We start from the raw sequence: 21,265 nt of genomic DNA on the forward strand, positions 1-21,265 counted from the left end.
TGAAAATATTATGTAAGGAAAAGTCTAGGGGGCCAGCAGTTTTATTAAATTTTGGCCAGCATGTAACCAGCAGAGGAAGGTGAGTCATTGGATGAAATTTCACATCAATCTCACACCATCAAATTATCATTGATGGTTAGTTGATGGCTAACAATCACAAAAATTGCTGCCCCTAGCATACTCAAATTTATTGGCACGTTATTACCTGTTTAAAAGCATATCAGATTATCAGACAAAGTCATAAAAAAAAAGATTATCAGACAAATCATTAAGAGCTGAAAACCGAATATTGAGATATGGTAATCCAATAATGAAAATTGAAACATATATAACAACTGATTTATCAAGAAATCAATAAATAGATAAGATTTTTAAACAAAAAAAAATTGAAGACACTCAATACACGCGTTACTATATTGTTTAAATTAGAGCAGGTAATTTGTTTTGTTGTTCCCACCAACCCCTTTGCTTTGAGAAACAGATTCCCATCCATGGGTGGCAACCTTTTCCTATTTAAATGATTGAAGCATCCTAGAGCAACATATTGCATTCCATTTCGAAAAGTAATTGATCAAGTGAGTGAGAATACACATGGCTGGTGAGAAGAGCAAGATTCTGATCATCGGAGGCACCGGTTACATCGGTAAGCATGTAGTGGAAGCAAGCGCAAAAGGTGGCCACCCCACTTTTGCTTTGGTTAGGGAATCCACAATCTCCGACCCCTCCAAAGCACAAATCATCGACCATTTCAAGTCTTTGGGAGTTCATATAGTTCCTGTATGAATTTATTCACTTTTTTCCCGTAATATGTTTATAGATATGATTATGAATTTGAAGTAATGAAACTAATTAAAATGGGGCGCAGGGTGATCTATATGATCATGAGAAGCTGGTGAAAGCTATCAAGGAGGTTGACGTGGTGATATCCACGGTGGGTCACGGGCAGATAGCCGATCAGGTCAAGATCATCGCTGCTGTTAAGGAAGCTGGTAACATCAAGGTTCGTGGCATAAACTTTGACTTGTTGAATTTGAATGGAATGAGTGATGTCCATGAATAATTAACTTAATTGGTTTGATATTTATTTGTTGGCAGAGATTTTTCCCTTCAGAATTTGGCAACGATGTGGACCGTGTGCATGCTGTGGAGCCAGCAAAATCTGCATTTGAAGTAAAGGCACAAATTCGGAGGAAGATTGAAGCGGAAGGCATACCTTTCACCTATGTCGTCTCCAACTGCTTTGCTGGCTATTTCTTGCCCACACTCGTGCAGCCTGGTGCCTTCGCACCTCCTCCTCCCAGAGACAAAGTCATTATCTTGGGCGATGGAAATCCCAAAGGTATATATTATTAAGGGAGATGCTCCAAAAAAAACCCATAAAATATCTTTTTTTAAATATATTTATAACAATAATAATAAACTTAATTATTATCAGATCTGTCGAATCCACCAATTCACATGACTTGGACTAAACCATAATTTTTTTTTTTAGTTTTTTCACTTCCACAAACGCTGTCGTTTTGCAATCCTAAACTCTCAAACTCCTCCCACTACCTCACTATGCTGAACTTCGAGCTCTCATCCCTGTAACTGCTGTCGTACCCAAACTCTCACCCTCTCTCAGCTCTAGTGTCTCTCAACCAATTTAATAAAGATTTTCAATCATAATATAACAGGTGTAAACGTCTTAAAAAAAAAGACATCTTTTATGTCTTTATTAAAGTGATCCCCATTATTCTATATTCGTGTTTCTATTCCCAATACTAACAATCTTTGTGTCTTTGTGTTCATTTCATCACGCATTTATTTTATCTCTTCGACACATGTAGCAATTTTTACCAGCGAGGCAGACATTGGAACTTACACCATTAGAGCGGTGGATGACCCAAGAACACTGAACAAGGTTCTCTACATCAGACCCCCTAAGAACACTCACTCGTTGAATGAACTTGTTGCCTTGTGGGAGAAAAAGATTGGCAAGACCCTCGAAAAGACTTATGTCCCGGAAGAAAAACTTCTAAAGGATATTCAAGGTCTGTCCACACCCTAAATTAATTTCAATTAGTATAAACTATAAACTAGTGCTAGTATCACAATCAAATAAATTAATATGCTGTTTTGTTTTGTTACAGAGGCACCTATTCCAGTCAATGTGATATTATCAATCAACCATTCGGTGTTTGTGAAGGGTGACCAGACCAACTTTGAGATTGAGCCTTCTTTTGGGGTTGAGGCCTCCGAGTTGTACCCAGATGTCAAGTACACCACCGTGGAAGAGTACCTAGACCAGTTCGTTTGACAGCTAAAAAACAAAAAAGAATGATGCTCATTATACAAAATAATTCAGATTTTTCTTTGGTGTTTGATGCAATCTGCTACCCTTGTTACTACTTGTTTGCTATGTAAGACTCTTGTGTTATGGTGCACCAAATCAAAAGAGAAAAAGAAAATAAGGAAAAAAAAGAAAGAGCTAGTGTGAAAATGGCGTTCAATGTGTTTGATCATTTCATGGTGCAGAATATGTTTAAGTGATGAGTTACATTAATATTCACTTATTGATGTCCTTTTTCTCTTTATCTCCCTCTCGTCTTCTTGTGTTGGTTTATTTTTTAAGGCCAATTCTATAGTGTTTATGAGTTGGTGTCTAAATTTTATCTAACTTACTTTTTGTAGTAAATTTTAATTTTTTAAAAATTATTTATTTTTATAATTTTTAAATTAAATATTAATTTTAAACAATTTTTAATAAATAGACATTATTTTTTAAACACCATAACACCGCTACCAAAAAATTATTTATTTTTTTATATTAATGCTAAGTAATTAACGTTCTTTTAACTAACATTTTGGCCAATTTTTTAAATTTTTTTTATCTTAAATTCTAAATTTTAAGTCACACCCTTAAATTTTAAATTATAAACCTAAATTTAAATTTGACTAATATTAGCTATGTTTTTTAGTAGTTTTTTATTTTTATTTATTTTTTAATGCTCAAGGTCCTAAGGACTCAACTAGTTCAATGCAGACCTTTCTGTTTGCCGCACTTAATGACATTAGCTAAACAAGAATATTGCTTCCATGAGTATTCATCCAAATTTCCAATTAGAAATGGCAAAATGGTTACTTAACCTTTATCTACGAAAGAATGATAATAATTACTTGAAAATTGAGAACAATTAATAGTTAAACTTCGGAATAGCATTGGCCGCTCCTGGAGCTAGAGTGCATGAAGAAAATAATTGGAAGTGGAGGTCCACAAAAACAGAGAAAACAAAGATCCAAAATAAATGACACATACCAATAAATTGAAAATTCTACTAATAAAAGAAAAAAGAACAATACTAGCTTAGCAGGAGAATCTCCACCCTCGAGAGCCAGCCTTAACAACCAGATGCGGTTGGTAGAGAGCATCAATAATCAATAACCTTAATTGTACCTTTCGATGAATCTGTGTCCATCTCAGTACGCTACTTGTTTCTAAGTTCTAACTCTTTAACAATAAGTCATAACAGAGTGGTTAAGTAGTTAAAAGTACCATATACCCTGTACTTTTTATTACAAGTAATAACATTTTGACTATGAGGTCACCCACTCTCTGGTTTTCACATATTTTAGTTGGTGAATCTTATGGTGCTTAAAAGTTGGTATCTATTTACTAAAAAGAGTTAAAAATTAATATTTAATTTAAAAAATATAAAAATCAAAAATAAAAATTTATTATAAAAGATAAAACTAGGCAAAATTTAGACACCAATTCATAGATACTATAGAATTGACCATTTTAGTTACTCGTTTGCCTTTCTTGCTAATCAGAGGGAACAGTAGAGGAACACGTCGGAGAAGTTGGACAAATTAAATTTCCAATCATACATATGCCTCTCAGAATAAATTAATCTACAAGCATCAATGGAATTGAGAACATGACCCAACTCTATTATCAAAACTAATACAAGGCACACTTAATCTGCTTTACACCTTTTGAAGGAAAGTAAATGGTATAATGACTCTTGTCATGATATATCGTGTCCAATATTTCATGAATCATAACCGGATGCTTCATTAGTAAGTCAAAGCCTTACCAATGGGAAGGGAAGCTTAACTATTAGTTTATTACACCTACACCATAGTTTAACAAACAGATTAATAATTATTACTATCTAGACATTGGCAATTGCCAATAGCATGATAATTTGTGATTCCTTTTCGGAAGGTGGAGTAAGAATCAATTCTGCTGGCCAATCATGCCATGATGTGCAATGATGGCATATGAAGTACAAGTGCATAACACATTAAAGCCAAAGAAACTTGTTAATCTATTTTATTTTAGCATAATTAGATAGCAATAATAGTTGGCGGCAGAATTTAATTAAACTCTTTCCAAATCAAAGGAAAAGGAAAGAATTTCAACAGCATTTCTTGTTTGATTCTTTCAATTATTCCAACAATAGAAGAACTACATTTGGTAAACAACTCACTCCAGCCACCAAATTTATATCAAATCATATATATGTACAAATAAATGAAGTAATCTTGTTTTCTCAAAGTAATATAAATATATGATAGCAAGTACTTGATGTTTATATGCTATCTTTTGTATTGACTTGGATGTGTGTACTGTTGGAGGAGAGAGTAAGGCCATCATTGGTGTTGTTACTTGTATGATTATGATGTGAATGATCCATAACTGGTGCCGGCGCTGGTGCCGGTGATGAGGCCAGTTCCCCTTCAGCTACATCCGACTTGGTTGGCAATGGTGCTGTTGTTATCATGTAATTGTGTGTGTAACCAATCATTCTTCTCGCCTTCATTCCCTCTGTAACTGTCACACTCCCTGCAAAGTTGCCTACATAAATTTAAACAACATTCATTAATTATAGGAATGAGGAGTAAGCAAACACAACATAGTAAAAAAGAAATCATGTTTATATGTTGATATGCATACCATTTACATCGAGGTCAGCCTTTGAATTTTCTGATAAGAGTATAAGAGTGGGTGTGATGATTGTAAGCAACGCCCAGAAGAAGAATATTGGAACGAGAGTTTTTTCACTCATTTGTGACGCCTACACCAATTTCATGCACCTCTAATATGTAATATATATCTTCTTATTAACTAACTATTATTATGTGTCAGGGAAGAGAAGAGAAGAGGAAAAGAAAGAAAGAAAAGAAGACAATGTTTTTTGGTTCAAAACATAGCTGGCCATGTTTAAAACATAACTGCTATAGAAAAATCTAATAACTAATTTGATATTGGATATATTATTTTCAATATGCATTATAAATAAACCAGTATTAGAGTCAAGGATTAACAACTAAACTTGTGATTTGTTTTCTCGGTTGTTGGATGGTTGTTATAGCAATTGATATGGTTGGCTGTTTATTCCAAGTCAGAATCTCTCGTGGCTTCCTACCATTGGCGCTCATTCTAGTATTATTTTCTTTTTTTAATAAACTCGTGCCCCTCTCTTATTGATGTTTACCCCCCAACTAGTACATTATAATGCAACCTTTTTATAATAATAACAATAACAAAAACACTATTGGCACGTACACTATAGGTTGACATAATAACAGTCTGCTAAGTTGTTTTTTCTAATCATACAGATATTTTCTTTCCATTTTTTGTTCAAACACCATCCACTAGCTTAAGATAACACCTCGATACTTCACTTTTCTATATAGAATTTTATATATTTGCATTTCTACTCCCTTGGAGGAATTTCTGACGTGTTCCCATACTAGTAAGTGGATACTCAAGTGCAGTCGACTTTACGTGAAGTTGATATTTGAGAACGGTTAAATGATTTGACTGATTTGACTAAATTTTCATCTAACAGCTCTATCAACTTCACGTAAAATCGACTGCACCACCTACTAGTAATTAAGGCAAGTGAGCACCCTATGGAATAATTCACATGATTCGAAACTAAGTTGAAGTTGCCGGCATTCTAATTTCTAAGAAAGAAAATAACATTAGGGGTTAAAACAGTTGCACTAAAAACCAAAAGCAGATATCTTAAGATGATTGCTTGCTGACAGTTTTTACGATTAAAAGAAACATAATTTCTTTCCAAATGTCTCTGTCTTATTTGCTTAATAATGAAGAGATGTACAATCCATACTTATATCCATCTAGAGTCACGAACGTTGGAACTCCCTTTTCAATCAAGAGTGAAGAACGCTATAGAAGGTTCCTTCGAAGTCTCAAACAATGAAAGAGATCAGACAAAGCCAGAAATAAAAGGCTAAAGTAACAGCCTAATAATAATTGTAAGAATTACAAAGTCAATCAAGGAAGATACCAGCTGTATCAGCTAGTTTTGCGCCTCAACTACAAACAAATAACTAGAAGCTATACTAACAATTTAAATCATCGTCGGAAGCCAAGTGAAATTATGGCTTGCAGGAAATTCCACTCTTTTTTCTGGTGTTGTTGTACCTCTATGAACAAATAAAGAGATATCAGTATATCACTCTCGACATTGTAATGAAACAAATGAGTGACAATGGTAGGGGAAGGGTCACCTTCTTATGAAGGTTGAATGGAACATATTTGTATTTGATCATGTGCATGATTTGGCGCTTCATTGTGAGAATGAAGAGAACAATCCAATAGCAGAGGAGTATGGGCCAGAAAACAGGGACATCAAGCACAGATATGAATGTCATCAGGAAGGCATAACACACTGCCTTTGTGATTGAAAACCTGTGTGCATGCATGTAATTGCAAAATTATTTGAACGCATATCAAAGCATAATGAAAGAACTAGTGGAGGGAAATAATACCAGAACTTAAACTCGGGTAGGCGACGAACGAAAGGCTTGAACTCATCATGATGATGATGATGATGATGGTGATGATGAGGATCGTCGTTGGGTTCCAAAACATCGATCTGGGGATCAAGTTGGGGAGAAAGGAAACCGATGAGGAGGTTGAGAATGTAGGTGCTGAGGCCGTATGAGATGATGTAGAAGCCTCGAACATAGTAGACCCTGAGGACGTAGATCCCAGCAGCAAAGAGTGTCGCTATCCATCTTTGCCCCGCGTGCGGGGCCCACTGATCCAAGTAATACTGTAACTTCTTCCGTGACTCCTTCCGAAACTTGCTTATACGTCTCCCCGCCACCCTCCGCGACGGCGACGGCAACGACGACGACGCATCCTCCTCCCCGTCTTCTTCCATTCGATTTTTAGTTGCATTCGCATCCCATCTTCCTCTTCCTTGAATTTCCTCTTCCTAGCTTAACAGGCCAGCCCAGTTCATTTGGGCCGGCCCATTTCAAATTAGGTTTAGGAATTAGGGCGCGGAAAAAAGGCGGCAAGGTCGTAGGAAGCGAGCCAGCAATGGGAGCCGAACAACCGTTCCCGGAAGCAGAAGCAGAGGCTTCCATGGTGGTGGGTCTCCAACCCTCAGCCATGGTCGACACCATCGCCCTCGTTGACTCCTCCTTCCTCGATGGAATTCCCGGCGAACACGGTGGCTCCATTCCCGTCTGTCTCTCTCTTCCAATCTACTTACTACTCTTGTTTATAATAATGAAGAATTCTGCTGCTATTGCTCTTGTTCCGTACAGGTTGGCATTGAAGAGCTTGATTATATACGGAGAGAGCTGAAAGAGGATCACGGTGAGAAGACCATCGCTGGAGGCAGTGTTGCCAACACCATCCGCGGCCTGCGCACTTCCTTCGGAATTACCACTGCAATTATTGCTGCCTACGGGGATGACCACCAGGGGAACCTCTTTCTCAACAACATGAGCTTCAATGGAGTCAACCTCTCCTGCCTCCGCAAGAAGAAAGGCCACACTGCTCAATGCGTCTGCTTGGTTGATCACTCAGGCAACCGTACTATGCGTCCCTCTCTCTCCAATGCTGTCAAAGTTCAGGCACACGAACTCGTTCGAGAGGACTTCAAGGGTTCCAAGGTTTGCTTCATCAAATTCATTCTTCATGAAAGTGAATGTGCATTTGCTTGCATAATAAATCCTTGCTTCTGTCTAACTAGGTCTACCACTACTAGTTACAGTAGATATTATCATCTAAGGGTTCCCCGTGAACTTAGTTGCTGCTATATTACATTTCAGTGGTTGGTTTTGAGGTATGCAATTCTCAATTTGGAAGTTATTCAAGCAGCAATCTCTTTGGCCAAACAGGAAGGTCTTCTTGTTTCTTTGGATTTGGCCAGTTTTGAGGTACTAACCACCACAATTTGTTTTTCTTCTTCTTTTATTATTCTCTTCCATGAAAAAGTTAATGAAGCTAACTGTTTTCTAATACTTCTTTTCTTTGAGAAGATGGTGAGGAAATTTAAGCCACCACTTATGAAGTTATTGGAGTCTGGCAATATAGACCTCTGTTTTGCCAATGAGGATGAAGCAACGGAACTTCTAAGGTGAGGTGAATGTCATTTGGATTTGGATTGTACCCTGCGGCATATAGGAGGTTCCTGAACCCTAAATGAATAAATAAACCATTTTCCATGCTATTAATTGTCATAATTTTCATATGTATTCTCCAGTCCTTTTCCACTCTTTTGATACATTACATCCATTTAGGGATGAGCATAATGCCGATCCAGTTGCTGCTGTAGAATTTCTAGCTAAGTATTGCAAATGGGCTGTGGTAACTTTGGGCCATAATGGATGCATTGCTAAACATGGCAAGGAGGTACGTAAATCACCTCATTGTAATTTTTTCTGCTGGCTTCTTTCCCGATCTCGTACTCTTTTGCTTTGTTTGGAAAATGTGTAGTTGACTCTGCTATGAACTGTTTGTTGTTGTGCGTTGATCACTTGGAGAGCATGACTAACTATACAATCATGGTAGTTTGGTTCAGACTGCAGGAATTTGTTCTCAAGCCATTGCCTCCCAATATAGTGCATATCAGGATCTGATTCATGAAGCTTTCCGGCTGGGATTTTATTTTATTTAGTTTCTTGCATTAGATTTTATAGGTTTAAAATTTGCGTTTTGCCTGCCAAAACAATTGAGATATATCAAAATCTTTAGAGGTAATAAGGGTGGGAGGTAGAAGGGTGTGCCGTGCCCAAAGGCATTCTTCATTCTCTTATATCGTCCTTATCAGCAAAATTCACCATGTATAATAGGAGCATGGGACTAGTTTTTTGCAAAAAATGTTTTAATTGTGTTATGATGAATGCATATTAGGCACATCACTATGATCTAAACTGGAAAACCATTAAGATAAAGTTCAGGATTTCTTGGTAGTTTTACATTTGTGGCACTCGATCATAATGTCAACTAGTTTAAAGCTCATGTGATTAATGATCTAATATCTATCTGCTATCATGAACTATGCTTCTCTTTCCATGTTAGATGGTACGTGTCCCGGCCATAGGAGAAGCAAAAGCAATAGATGCTACTGGAGCAGGGGACCTTTTTGCTAGTGGATTTTTGTATGGAATGGTGAAGGGTTTGTCCCTTGAAGAATGTTGCAAAATAGGTGCATGTAGTGGCGGATCTGTTACCCGCTCTCTTGGTGGTGAGGTGACATTAGAGAATCGGCAATGGCTGTACAAGCAGATGAAGATAAGAGATCTTCACATGCCTGATGGCATATGCGAATGAACAGCGGCAGTGAAGTGGAATAAACTTCAGGCGCCCGTTCCTTCTTGCATATTTTTTTTTTTTTCACTTTTCTCCCTCAAAATTTTGTTCTTATTCAGCTGGCAAATGCATGGCCTTTTTCGACAACTTTACTATATATAGCTCTAATTTATGCCTGGCTTGATAATCTAGCTGGGTTAGCAGGTAATGTTAACGGAAACAAAATTTGATGACACTATGAACTGTCATTCTAGCTTTATATGATTCTCTCTACTATTTTTTTTTTTTTTTGTAAGAGAGACTTTTTTTTCTCACTTATCATTTACTTTTAATACCAAAAATGAAAAAAATATTTAAAAAAATATACATAAAGATAGTGTGTATAACATTATTATTATTATTATTATTATTATTATTATTATTATTATTATTAGAATTTTGCTAACATATGCTTTAAGAACGCATTTTAAAAATATTATAAAAAATATTTTACTAAAAGTTATCAAAGATTTTTTTATATTTTTAATATATTGTTGATATAAAAAAATGACCAATTCTATGGTGCCTTTTGTTTGGTGTCTAACTTTTGCTTAAATTACTTTTTATAGTAACTTTAAAATATTTAAAGATTTTTAATTTTTATACTTTTAAATTTAAAATTAATTATTTTACCTATTTTAGTAGTTAGGCAATACTTTTTAGACACCATAGCAAACACCTAAAAAAATTTAGAATATTTTATTAGATCCTTAAAATATACTTTTAAAGGCATAACTTAGCCAAATTATTCTTATTATTATTTAACAATGTGTTAGTACTAGGAGTTGCAAACGGGTCGAAACCCGGCGGACTGGTTCATGTAACCCGCCAAAAAAAGCAGGTTGGGTTATAAATTTGAGATCGTCAAACTTAAAAAATCCACCTAACTTGCATCGCCTAATTTGTGCGTTTTGGCAGGCTTTGGCGGAGCGAGCTTTTCCATTGGGCCAGGCATTTTTTTTGTCAGGGTTATTGTTTTACAAATTTCTATGATGTTAATGATCTACAAGAGGATGAAGATGATAATTGAAGATGTTCTAAGTTATATTTTTAATTATGTTTTATGTTTGATTGATTATAAACTTGAAGATGTTTAATTATATGTTTTGGACAATGTTAGTTTTATTATTTTATTTCAAAAACTTGGTTCATAATTATGTTTATTACATATTTATATTATAAAGACTTTAATGTTTGTGAATTTAAAAATTATAATTTTTTATGTCTTTAGAAAATTTAAATTTAGAGTGAACTACCAACGCGGCCCTTATCCATTTCGTAGAATGACAAAGCAACCCTTGACAAATAAAGCAATCCACTTCGGTTCCTGTCCCATACTTCCGTGACACAAGGCGGTCCATGTGGGTGAATCTCCGGTAACTAAAAAGAACGGAAAATATTGAGCTGTCACGGTGAACGTGTATTCGCTTGCTGATGTGGATGAATGCTGCAGACGTAGACACCTCAAATGGTTAGGGAGTTAATTATCTTCATCCACCTCAAATGGTCAGGGGGTTAATTGTCACCATCCACGTCAACCAAAACGACCTCCTTCTTCCATCTTCGCTCAACTGCTACGCTAAAATGGAGGAACTGCCACCACCGCCGACCTCCGCCATCCCCAACCAACCTCCACAATCCTCAACCATAGTTGCCACCATGTCGAAGCCTGTATAAGACCAATACACAACCGTAGCAGCATTGAACACTCCCTTTATCCCCATAGGGAAGAATGGCGCCAGGTTTGAGGCTTTATCGTGAACAAATCCAACTACGATGCTGAACACAATAACAAGCGTAGTGGCAATGGAGCTGAGCCAATTCAGGATTGAGGTATTCCTAGTGTTGCTCATTGCAACACCGTTGGCGATAAAAAAATGACAACAGCAATTGGATCCAGCATGTTGAACCCTTCTTGGAAGGAATTCACCCGGATCCGAAAGAAATTTGGATCGTTCTTGATCATACTGGCAAAATAAGAGGACCATGAACGGCCGAGGCCTGCAGCACCTACAACAGCCTCGAGGAGGATGTTTCCGGCGGCAAGGAAGGCAATGAAGTCACCAAGCTCGATGCGGAGGAAGGAGAAAGAGCCGCCGACGACAGGGACGTCGACTGCGAACTCAATGTACCAGAGGGCAGAGAGGAGGGCGGAGAAGCCAGAGATGGCGTAGGCGAGAACGATGGCAGGAACGACATTGGTGTGGGCCTCCTGGCTGATGATTACGAAGATTCCAGAGCCGAAAGCGAGCCAGGTGAGGACCCAGGCGGTAAGGCAGCGACACATGGGATTCTCGCTAGCGTGAGGGAGGACGTTGAGCTCGTTGTTGTCAGAGGAGTGGTTGAGGAGGCGATCCCTTAGACGGAAGCATGGGGAGGCAAGGGAGGCCCGGTAGGTGGTGAAGCTCTGGAGTGATGGCTCTGGAAAGAAGTCTTGGTTACTCCACTGCCAGTAGCTCCAAGTACGGGCGTTGGGGTTGGCGGAGGTGGGCGGGGGTGGCGGTTCTTCCATTCCGGCATAGCATTTGAGTGAAGATGGAAGAGGGAGGTCGTTTTGGTTCACGTGGATGGGAGGCAATTAACCCCCTGACCATTTGAGGTGGATGGGGATAATTAACTCCCTAATCATTTGAGGTGTCCACATCTGCAACATTCATCCACATCAACAAGCTAATACACGCTCACCGTGACAGCTCAGCATTTTCCGTTCGTAGTTACCGGAGATTCACCTACAGGGACTACCTTGTGTCACAGAAGTATGGGACAAGGACCTAAGTGGATTGCTTTATTCGTCAGGGGTTGCTTTGTCATTCTGCGAAATGGACAGGGGCCGGGTTGGTAGTTCACTCTTAAATTTATTGAAATGGTTGTGAAACTATATATTGTTTAATATTTAATGGTTTATAAAAAAAATTGACAAGCTTGGCCTGCTATTCCGCCAGCCCGCTGTTAGATGGGGCGAGGGAGGAATTCATGATCGCCTCACTAGGCGGGGTGGGACGGGCCAACCCACCAAATAGCGGGCTTTTGGCAGGAGGAGGGGGTGGGGCGGGCTTCCTCGTTTTCCACCCTAGTTAGCACTTATCAAGTGTCTATGATTTTTTTTGGGCATGGTGAAGGTTGGACACTCGGCCCACACTTTGAAAAGACCCAAGCCCCAGACTTGCTCAACCAGACTATCCTAATTCAAACTACCTTTCTCTCTTAACATTCATCTCTCACCTGACACACTGAACCAGAAGAAGCTAATTCCCCAAAGCTAACGTCTTAAAAGATGGAAGAGGTTGTCACTGTTGCAACTTGGCTATTAGTGATAACCAAGCTCGCGCCTACATTCCGGCGATGAAGGAAGACGTTAATGAAAGGTATGCCTCTGTGAAGCGCTACTCCATTTCACTGTTTCAAGACTGTTGGAAGCGACTTGCGTTGTTACAGCTCCAATATTATCGGTGCCCAGCCTGGCAGCTCTGCTCTGGCGATACATTCAGATGGGATCGCTACAAGCTTGCAAGGCTGAAATAGCTTTGCATTGATGATGTTTTTCCCTTTTACCTGATCCATTCCGTAAAATATCTGAGCCTGCCAATTTAAATTTTTTCTTTTCTTATTAATATTGTAATGTTAATTAGTTAAGTTTCATTTTTTTAATGTAATGTTTTATTTATTTATTTATTTTTTAATATCTTATATATATATATATATATATATTAATAGTGACCAAGACATGCTAGTGTGGTGAGCTCTACTGCTTATTCCGAATATGCTTTCAATTTGGCTTATGAGAATTTTGAAGAGGTAGTCCAAATCTTTCCTTTCTGATGATATCTACAATTTGAGGTGGGGGGTAGTTGGCCAAACAACGAAAAGTTGATTTTGGACTTTCAGAGTTGCTAGTGAACGTGTCAGTCTGTTTTCTTCTCGAGGAGTCTAAGTGAATCTGCAATTTGGAAGTCTTTTCTATATAGATTTTATGTCTTGAATGATTGGGTCTATCTCCCGATTTGTATTTCCTTATTTGAGAGTCTAAACAATTTGTAGACAATCTGTTTCAATAGTGGTTTTTTGAATATTTAAATCTTTCACTAGTATTACAGCTTCCCTTACTGCTTGTGCTTTTGCTTACTGGCTTGAGCTTGCTTAAATCTATGTTGTTGATCCTCAAGATTTTTTTTCTATGGTCTCTGATTACTGAAGTTGTTGTCCCTGACTTGGTCCCATTGGAAAAAGAAGCGTAAGAGTTTATCTTGATCCAAATTTGAGGAGGAAGTCTCCATTTGACAGGTATTGCATTACCTTTGTTATCCTCTCTGATTTTGTAGATATTATCACTTGTTTGGCTGTTGTACTCTTACTCTTTTTTTCTTGCATGATTGATGGTAGACTCTGGATTAGGCTCTATGTTGTTGTATACGTGGTTGTTCTTTGCTTTCCATATTCTCCATATAGTGATGCCTATTCTACTTCAATTTTGACATGTTTCCGCTTTGCTTGCTTTTTTGTAATCCCTATACATTTGCTGCAGCCATTCACCCACTGATCTAACATTTTGATTTGTTGGTGTACATTGTAACTATAAGCCGAACCACACTGCTCTAGTCCATTCGCAGAGCAAAAGAGTGTGTCACTGGTCTCTTCCTCCTGCAAACAGATTGGGCAGACACTATTAATCAATTTTTTTTATTTTTCTCTTACTGGTATGATATTGTGCGTGGACTTTTAGAAAAACATTTTGATTTTTTGTGGTGCCTTCATATTCCAGACCCCTACCCATAGATCTTCTAATGCGAAGCTTGATAAGGGGCTGTTATTTTGGATTCTTTCGTCTTCTCCTTTTTTTTGGCCACATAGTACCTTGTTTTAGTTGTGAATTATCCATCCTTTTTGAAGGGACACAATAACCTATCCTCTTCTGAGATCATATTTACTGCAGTCTGAATTATTTTTTCTACTACAACCGGGAAAAAACTCCTTTGGATTTTCGCTTTATCCCAATCCTTAGAGGATGTGAGTAATTCTTCTACTCTTTGATTTTCAGTGCTTCTTCTATTGAGTGGCTTGTTGATTTCATGAATCTAGTTATCTCCCCAAACTTTCACTCAACTTTCTTTGGCTGTGGTCTATTTTCCTTTACATTTTAAAAGCTCCGTCCTTTGCAATAAGCTGTTCCATACCCATATGCTCTTTTGGTGTTTTGGCGCTTCCCAAAAATCATAATATGGAAAAGATAGGGCTTTAAGCACTTGTACCCAATAGCTTCCGGGTTCCTGATCACTCTCTAAGCCTGTTTGGCTAATTGTGCTGTGTTCTGGCGGTGAATCTCTTTAAAGACAGGTCCTCCTTCTTTCTTACTCATGCATAGCTTTAGCCAAGCCTTCCAATGGATCCCTCTTTCTTTTCTTTGTCTTCTCCACCAAAATTTCGCGACTTTGGCATTTAATTTATTGCAAAAAGACTTGAAAAACCTTAAAATACTTATGGCGTATGTTGAAATTGCTTATATGACTACTTTAATAAGAACCTCCTTCCCAGCTTGATTTAGTAGGCTTTTTTTTCATCCTTCTATTTTTTCTTCCACTTTTTCCATGATCCACTCTAAAGCCTTACCTTTCTCCTTTCCCCAATATGCTGGGAGTCCCAGGTATCTCCCGGGTTGTCCTAATTTGGGATACTGAGAATCTCTTCTATATTGACTCTAGTTTGATTGGAATTTGGTTACCAAAAATGATTCCTGATTTATCTAAGTTGATCACTTGTCCAAAGGCCGTGGTGTATTAGTTCAAAATTTGCACTAGTTGATAGATTTTTTCCTCTTTTGCCCTTGAAAATATGATGCAATCATCAGCGAATAGTAAGTGAGTGATGATTGGTGCTTTAGGTGCTAGTTTAACTCCTGAAATAATCTTTTTGTTTAAGGCACTATCCATTAAAATAGTAAAAATCTCAGAAGCTATGATAAAAAAATAAGGGGAAAGAAGGTCTCCTTGTTTTAATCCTCTCTGTAAGTTGATTTCCTTGGTTAGAGCTCCATTTATCTTAAACTTTTATGTTGGTGCGGAATTTATAACCCACAAACTAACCGGCAAGTGCACCGGGTCGTACCAAGTAGTACCTCAAGTGAATGAGGGTCGACCCTACAAGGATTGATGGACTAAGCAACAATGGTTAAGTGATTTACTTAGTTAGACAAACAGAAAATGGTGTTTGAGAGTTCAAAAGCATTAAACAGTAGATTCAGAATATCAGAAGGCATGTAGTAAATAAGTTGAGAATAATATATGGAGAAATAGTTAAGGCTTTAGAGTTATCTATTTTCCTGATTGGCTTTTCTTACTAACTATTTTAATCATGCAAGATTTAATTCATGGCAAACTATATGTGACTAAACCCTAATTTCTTAGACCTTTTTAGTCTCCTCTAACTCTCATCAATCGCCAATTCCTTGGTCAATTAATTCCAATTAGAGGGTGAAGTTTAATTCTAGTTATATGCTACAGAAATCCTAATTACCCAAATATAAGAAGATTATATGTTACGTATCCCGTTAAGTTCAGATAATTAGAAATTTAGGAGAATATGTTTTCAAGCTGTTGTTCAAGTAAAGAGCTTTTCCAAGTTATACAAGAACTCAATTAGAAAGAGGGTCATACTTCCGTTCCACCAAAATTCATAAAATAAAGAACGAAAAAAATTCTTGAATTATATGAATCAATTCATGAATTCAAATAGAAAAATAATAGAATCAATCTATACAATAGACAGAGCTCCTAACCTTAACAGTGGAGGTTTAGTTGCTCATGATTCAGAGTTGAAACTAGGATTCTCTTAAACTGTAAATTGTGAATAATGTGGAATAATCCCCAGAAGAGAAGTTTCTTTTTTCTTTTATATCTAATCCTAATTAATTTAAAATCTATTTTCTAAAACTAAAATAATATCTTTTTCTATTTTAAAATAAAATAAAGTTTAAATTAGAATTAATTAGAATCTTCGAACAGCCTCAATTTGGACGCTGGGACCACTTGAATTGGAAGATCATGCGCCTAACTTGAGTTCTCATGCGCCTTACTTGGTCATGGCCGCATGGATTGGAGTTTGAGTGAGTGAGCTTGTGCCTAACTCAAGCTTTGGTGCGCCTTACTTGGAGTCGAACTAATTGGTGCGTGTTGTTGTTGCTGTCTTGCGCCTAACTTGAGAAATCTCAAGTTAGCCGCAGCCTTGGCCGAATTGGTGAGAGAGAAGTGTGGACTATTATATATCGTTGGAAAGCTCTGGACGTTAGCTTTCCAACGCCACTGAAATCACGTCCATTAAACCTCTGTAGCTTGAGTTATTCAGGTTTGAGTGCAGAGAGGTCAGGGTTGACAGCATCATTCGCCTTATTCTCTTTTTCTGCAGAAACTCCATCAAATCCAGCCAAATGCTACCTAAAATAAACAGAATTGCACACGACTCAAAGTAACATCCATAGTAGCTAAAAGATAATTAATTCTTGATTAAACTCAACAAATTAACTGCAAATTCACTAGGAAAAGATAGGAAAGATGCTCACGCATCATATGTCACGCTTCGGAAGCACTCCATTATGAGATTCACCCACTCTTGACGGAATCCAAAAGCCTTTAGCCCTTCTTCTATGAAATTTCATTCCATCCTATCATAAGCTTTATTCATGTCGAGCTTAATGGCTAAGTCCTTTATGGTTTCTTTCCCTTTACTTGTTATCCTGTGAAATGCTTCTTGAACTATGACTATGTTGTCTTGAATGTAGGCTTCCACTGACGAAGGCGCTTTGGGTTGGTGAAACAATCTTATCCATGATTTTCCGAAATCTAGCCACTATCACCTTGGATGCTATTTTGTAGATGTAGTTGCAGCACCTTATGAGCCTCTAGTGGTTCAAGGTTTCTGCTTGCTTAATCTTTGGGATGAACACAACCTCTGTTTCATTAATTTGTCTTGGAATGGAGCCTCCTTAAAAACAATTTTAACCACCTCACAAACATCTTTGATTATGGTGTTCCAATGGTTCTGATAGAAAATACCGCTTAAGCGATCTAGCCCTGGTGCTCTGATACCATCCATACGAAACACTACCTATTTGATCTCGTCTTCTGTGACTTCTTTCAGGAGGTCTTTATTCATTTTTCCTGTGACTCTTCTGGGGACCTCTTTTATACATTTTGCTATATTAGATTGACCGCTGGAAGTAAAGAGCTTAGAGTAGTAATCTTCAATGAGCCGCAATATTTCATCCTAATCTTATACCGATATCTTTTCAGTGTCCCTTAGTTTGTCAATGTGATTTCTGTCTTTCCTTTGAATAGTTGAAGCGTGGAAGAAGGCTGTGTTCTAGTCTCCCTATTTGAGCCATTTCACTTTAGCCCTTTGAGCCCAATACTTTTTTTTTCTTGTCTCCATAGTTTTCTAATTCTTTGTTTAGCATCCTCAATTTGTTGTTGTTGCCTTGGATTGTGATGAGAGTTTTGGAAGTTTTGGATTTTATGTTGTCATCTAGTAATCTCCTCGCCGGCTCTTTTGAAACTCCTTATGTTCCAACTTCTTGAAATTTTTTAATGCGATTGCTGGTTTTATCCATAAGTTTGTTTCAATCTCCTCCTTATACCTTGGATGTCCACCCTTTTCTTATCACTTCCTTTGCACCCCTCCTTGTCATCCCAATAGGCCTCATATTTGAACTACCTTGGTACCTTCTCATTCTATTTTATGTTGAGGATTAATGGGCAATGGTCTAAAGAAATTACTGGTAGAGTTATCAAATTGGCATGGTTGAAGATCTGGCTCCACTTTCAGTTTACTAGAGCTTTGTCTATTCTTTCTCTTGTCACAAAGTCGTATCTTGGGTTACTGAACCATGTGAATTTACTGTCTTTGAGTTCCAGGTCCATGAGATTCTTCTTGTGCACTAGGTTCTTGAATTCTTCTATTTGTATGTGGGATTTTGGGTGCTTATCGATCTTCTCTTCTTGATGAAGTATGTCATTGAAATCACCTATGAAGTAGTTTGATTCATCCATTATGTCCTTGGATTCAATAATAGCTTGCCAAGTTCTCCTTCTCTATTTAAAAATTGGATTGCCATATATAAAACAACACTTCCAGTTCGGATTATTATTACCCTTATGTCTACAATGATGTAATTTTGGCATCAAGAATAAACTGAAATATCAACTTTTTCATTCTATAGAAGGCATAGACCACCGGATAAGCTTTAGATTTCTACACAAAAATTACTCTTATACTGCAGCTTTCTAGCATACTTCTTGACATTCTTTTTCTTACATCTAGGTTCCATCAAGTAGACAATGGCCGGCTTGTGCTTCTTGTACATATTTTTTAATTCGGACACAGTCGCGGTCGCCGCCATACCTCGACAGTTCCAACTTAGGATAATCATGGTTGGTTGGGGTCATGTGTAGGCCCGACTCCTCAGCCTTGTAAGTTAGTTCTTGTTCCTCCAAATCCATGTTGTTTTCTTGTTGTACCACTCCTACTTTGTTACATTTGTTATTTCTTGACTCTTGGTCATCTTTCCAGTTGGAGTTGGTCAATTCTTTGAATTTTGCATGCTTTCTTTTCCTCTTGATCTTCAGGTTATATTACATATCTATGCTGAGTATCTCTTTCCATATTTTCAAGTCTTTGTTAATTTGGTTGCTTGCTTCTGATTATGCATTTTCATCATCCGGAGCCAATTTGACATAGTAGCCAATTCTCATCATCCGGAGCCAATTCTTTGAATTCTGTATGCTTGCTTATTCACTTGGTTCTTTTCTTTTTTTCACTTTTCTACTTCTTCTCTTATAGCCCATCTAAGGTTGATGTTGTTCTTGTTCCCTTCTTTGAACTCATCGTTCTGTTCAACTTCTTTCTCCTTTTCCTATTTTCACGGGCTCGAGTGAGGATTGGATGGATAATCAAATTGGCGAACACCTCCTTGTTGGGCCCACATAGGATCCTGTTCAGGGAAGTGTAGATTTTTTTTTGTTTCCCACGGTATCCCCCAACCCGACAAGTCAAGGACTAATCCGTCGCGGTACTGAGCTCCATTTAAGGGAAGTGTAAATTTATTAAGTACTAACGCTTACTTGGCTGTTTTTGTTTAATTTTACTTCTATGGGCCCACTTGTCTCTTTTACCTATTGTTGTTCCATCATTTCTTTGCTTCTTTTATCTTTGACTTATGGTGAGTTGGACCTCATCTAGTTTGATAGCCCAGCCTAGATCCTCATTTCATCTTGAGTGGTACCTTTTAGACCTATCTACTTCTCCTTTTTTGAAGTTTCCTCTCCTCCCATAACATTTTTACCTTTTGTTACTTGTAAGTTGTAAACTATTGTTCCGAGAAGATTCAGGAAGCGTATGTCTCTATCTTCTGACCGTCTTTCTTGTGGCAGTGGGATCACTCCTCTCAGCTCTGCCTTCTTTTCGCTATCATCTTCATTAGTCTCTTTTGCTTTAATCTCTCCAGATGTAACCTTTATTTCTACTACTCCTTTTACCCATTGATTCTTGGGGTCTTTTTTAGTGTTTTTACTATTGATACCTTCATCTTTCAATGTTTGATTTTTATATACATTTTTATTCTCCCTGAGTTGTTGCTCCCGTGATTCTTCCTCCATTGGCAAGTGCAGCGACCTTGCCCTTCTTTTCCCAGCCTTACATCATACTTTGGTTTAGTAGGGTCCCAGTACACCATGACTTGAGGCTTGTCACTATTTCTCTTCTTATGTCCAATGATTCTACACTTGAAGCAGTAATTGTCTTGTAGTCTTTCGTACTAGAAACTTATCCAAGGTTTGGGCTTATTTTCTCTATCCAACCAGAATCCTATCTAAAGAGGTTGTGTAATATTGATGGCTGCTCTGAATCTTAAAAAATTCCTTTGTAAGGTGCCTTCTTTTATGGAGTCTTCAACTTCTCCCACTATTCCAATCATATCTCCAATAGTTCTGGTTGTTTCAGCGTTTAGGCTCTCTACAGGCAGTCCATGCACGTGTATTCAAAATTTCATAAAGTTGTGGCTGATATTCAAGATAGATTCTCCAAATAATCACCTTTGTAGATTCATCAGGTGTCCTTTGATATTCAACGGGCCATTCCTCAGGAATTTATTTCCTGTGCGGTTGTCTTTGAAACTTACGAGGACCTTGTTTCTTCTTACTTCTGAGATAGTAACATTCATGGGATTGTTCCACATTTTTTAAATTGAGTTCTTGATGACCTTATACTTTAAATCTCTATCTGTGATGATTTCCCCAATTAAGTTGAAATTGTCTACTTTGAAGCCTGGGCTTGGTTGAGAGTTGAGGGTGATGGTGATTCCTTCTATAGATTATGTACCCATATTACGTCTAGTCTTGTTTGAGTATTTGATGAAGATGAGCAAAGAGACTGTTAGGTCGATAAAAGGAGCAGATGTGGATGGTTTGGAGAGGAGGGAGAAGCGGTTGAGGGTTTGACTTTGGCCAAATGGTCCGAAAAAATAAGGGAAATTATAGAGGTAGAGAGATAGGGGATGTAGGCAAACGATTAAGTATATTGGTAAGTATCTAACATTGTATGAGTGGATATGTGTTATACTAGATGTGCAGAACAGAATTAACTTTATGTTGAATCTATGTTTATTTTAGGTGG

General features: G+C 37.6%; 5 protein-coding genes across 5 annotated transcripts; 2 read left to right on the plus strand and 3 right to left on the minus strand.

Moving 5' to 3' along the window:
* Positions 1 to 456: 456 nt before the first annotated feature.
* Positions 457 to 2,551, plus strand: LOC130944790 (phenylcoumaran benzylic ether reductase Betv6-like). Its single transcript, XM_057873324.1, has 5 exons — positions 457 to 777; positions 866 to 1,000; positions 1,096 to 1,339; positions 1,830 to 2,033; positions 2,133 to 2,551. The coding sequence occupies exons 1-5, from the start codon at positions 592 to 594 to the stop codon at positions 2,297 to 2,299; spliced, it is 936 nt and encodes a 311-aa protein (XP_057729307.1). The 5' UTR covers positions 457 to 591; the 3' UTR covers positions 2,300 to 2,551.
* Positions 2,552 to 4,400: 1,849 nt separating this feature from the next.
* LOC130946756 (uncharacterized) lies at positions 4,401 to 5,218 on the minus strand. The gene is made up of 2 exons (XM_057875599.1): positions 4,943 to 5,218; positions 4,401 to 4,843 (listed from the first exon to the last, which is right to left on the minus strand). Exons 1-2 carry the CDS (start codon positions 5,052 to 5,054, stop codon positions 4,578 to 4,580), a joined length of 378 nt encoding a protein of 125 aa, XP_057731582.1. The 5' UTR covers positions 5,055 to 5,218; the 3' UTR covers positions 4,401 to 4,577.
* Positions 5,219 to 6,396: 1,178 nt separating this feature from the next.
* Positions 6,397 to 7,218, minus strand: LOC130944433 (protein RER1A-like). The gene is made up of 3 exons (XM_057872759.1): positions 6,790 to 7,218; positions 6,529 to 6,709; positions 6,397 to 6,444 (listed from the first exon to the last, which is right to left on the minus strand). The coding sequence occupies exons 1-3, from the start codon at positions 7,185 to 7,187 to the stop codon at positions 6,397 to 6,399; spliced, it is 627 nt and encodes a 208-aa protein (XP_057728742.1). The 5' UTR covers positions 7,188 to 7,218.
* A 50-nt stretch (positions 7,219 to 7,268) lies between these two features.
* On the plus strand, positions 7,269 to 9,796 carry LOC130944941 (uncharacterized). The gene is made up of 6 exons (XM_057873541.1): positions 7,269 to 7,495; positions 7,579 to 7,929; positions 8,089 to 8,196; positions 8,299 to 8,396; positions 8,560 to 8,671; positions 9,341 to 9,796. Exons 1-6 carry the CDS (start codon positions 7,349 to 7,351, stop codon positions 9,590 to 9,592), a joined length of 1,068 nt encoding a protein of 355 aa, XP_057729524.1. The 5' UTR covers positions 7,269 to 7,348; the 3' UTR covers positions 9,593 to 9,796.
* A 1,663-nt stretch (positions 9,797 to 11,459) lies between these two features.
* LOC130944434 (cationic amino acid transporter 8, vacuolar-like) lies at positions 11,460 to 12,122 on the minus strand. The gene has a single exon (XM_057872760.1). It carries the CDS (start codon positions 12,120 to 12,122, stop codon positions 11,460 to 11,462), a length of 663 nt encoding a protein of 220 aa, XP_057728743.1.
* Between the last annotated feature and the right edge of the window lie 9,143 nt (positions 12,123 to 21,265).

This window comes from Arachis stenosperma, chromosome 8 (genome assembly GCF_014773155.1).
Source record: "Arachis stenosperma cultivar V10309 chromosome 8, arast.V10309.gnm1.PFL2, whole genome shotgun sequence".
NCBI classification, from domain to species: domain Eukaryota; kingdom Viridiplantae; phylum Streptophyta; class Magnoliopsida; order Fabales; family Fabaceae; genus Arachis; species Arachis stenosperma.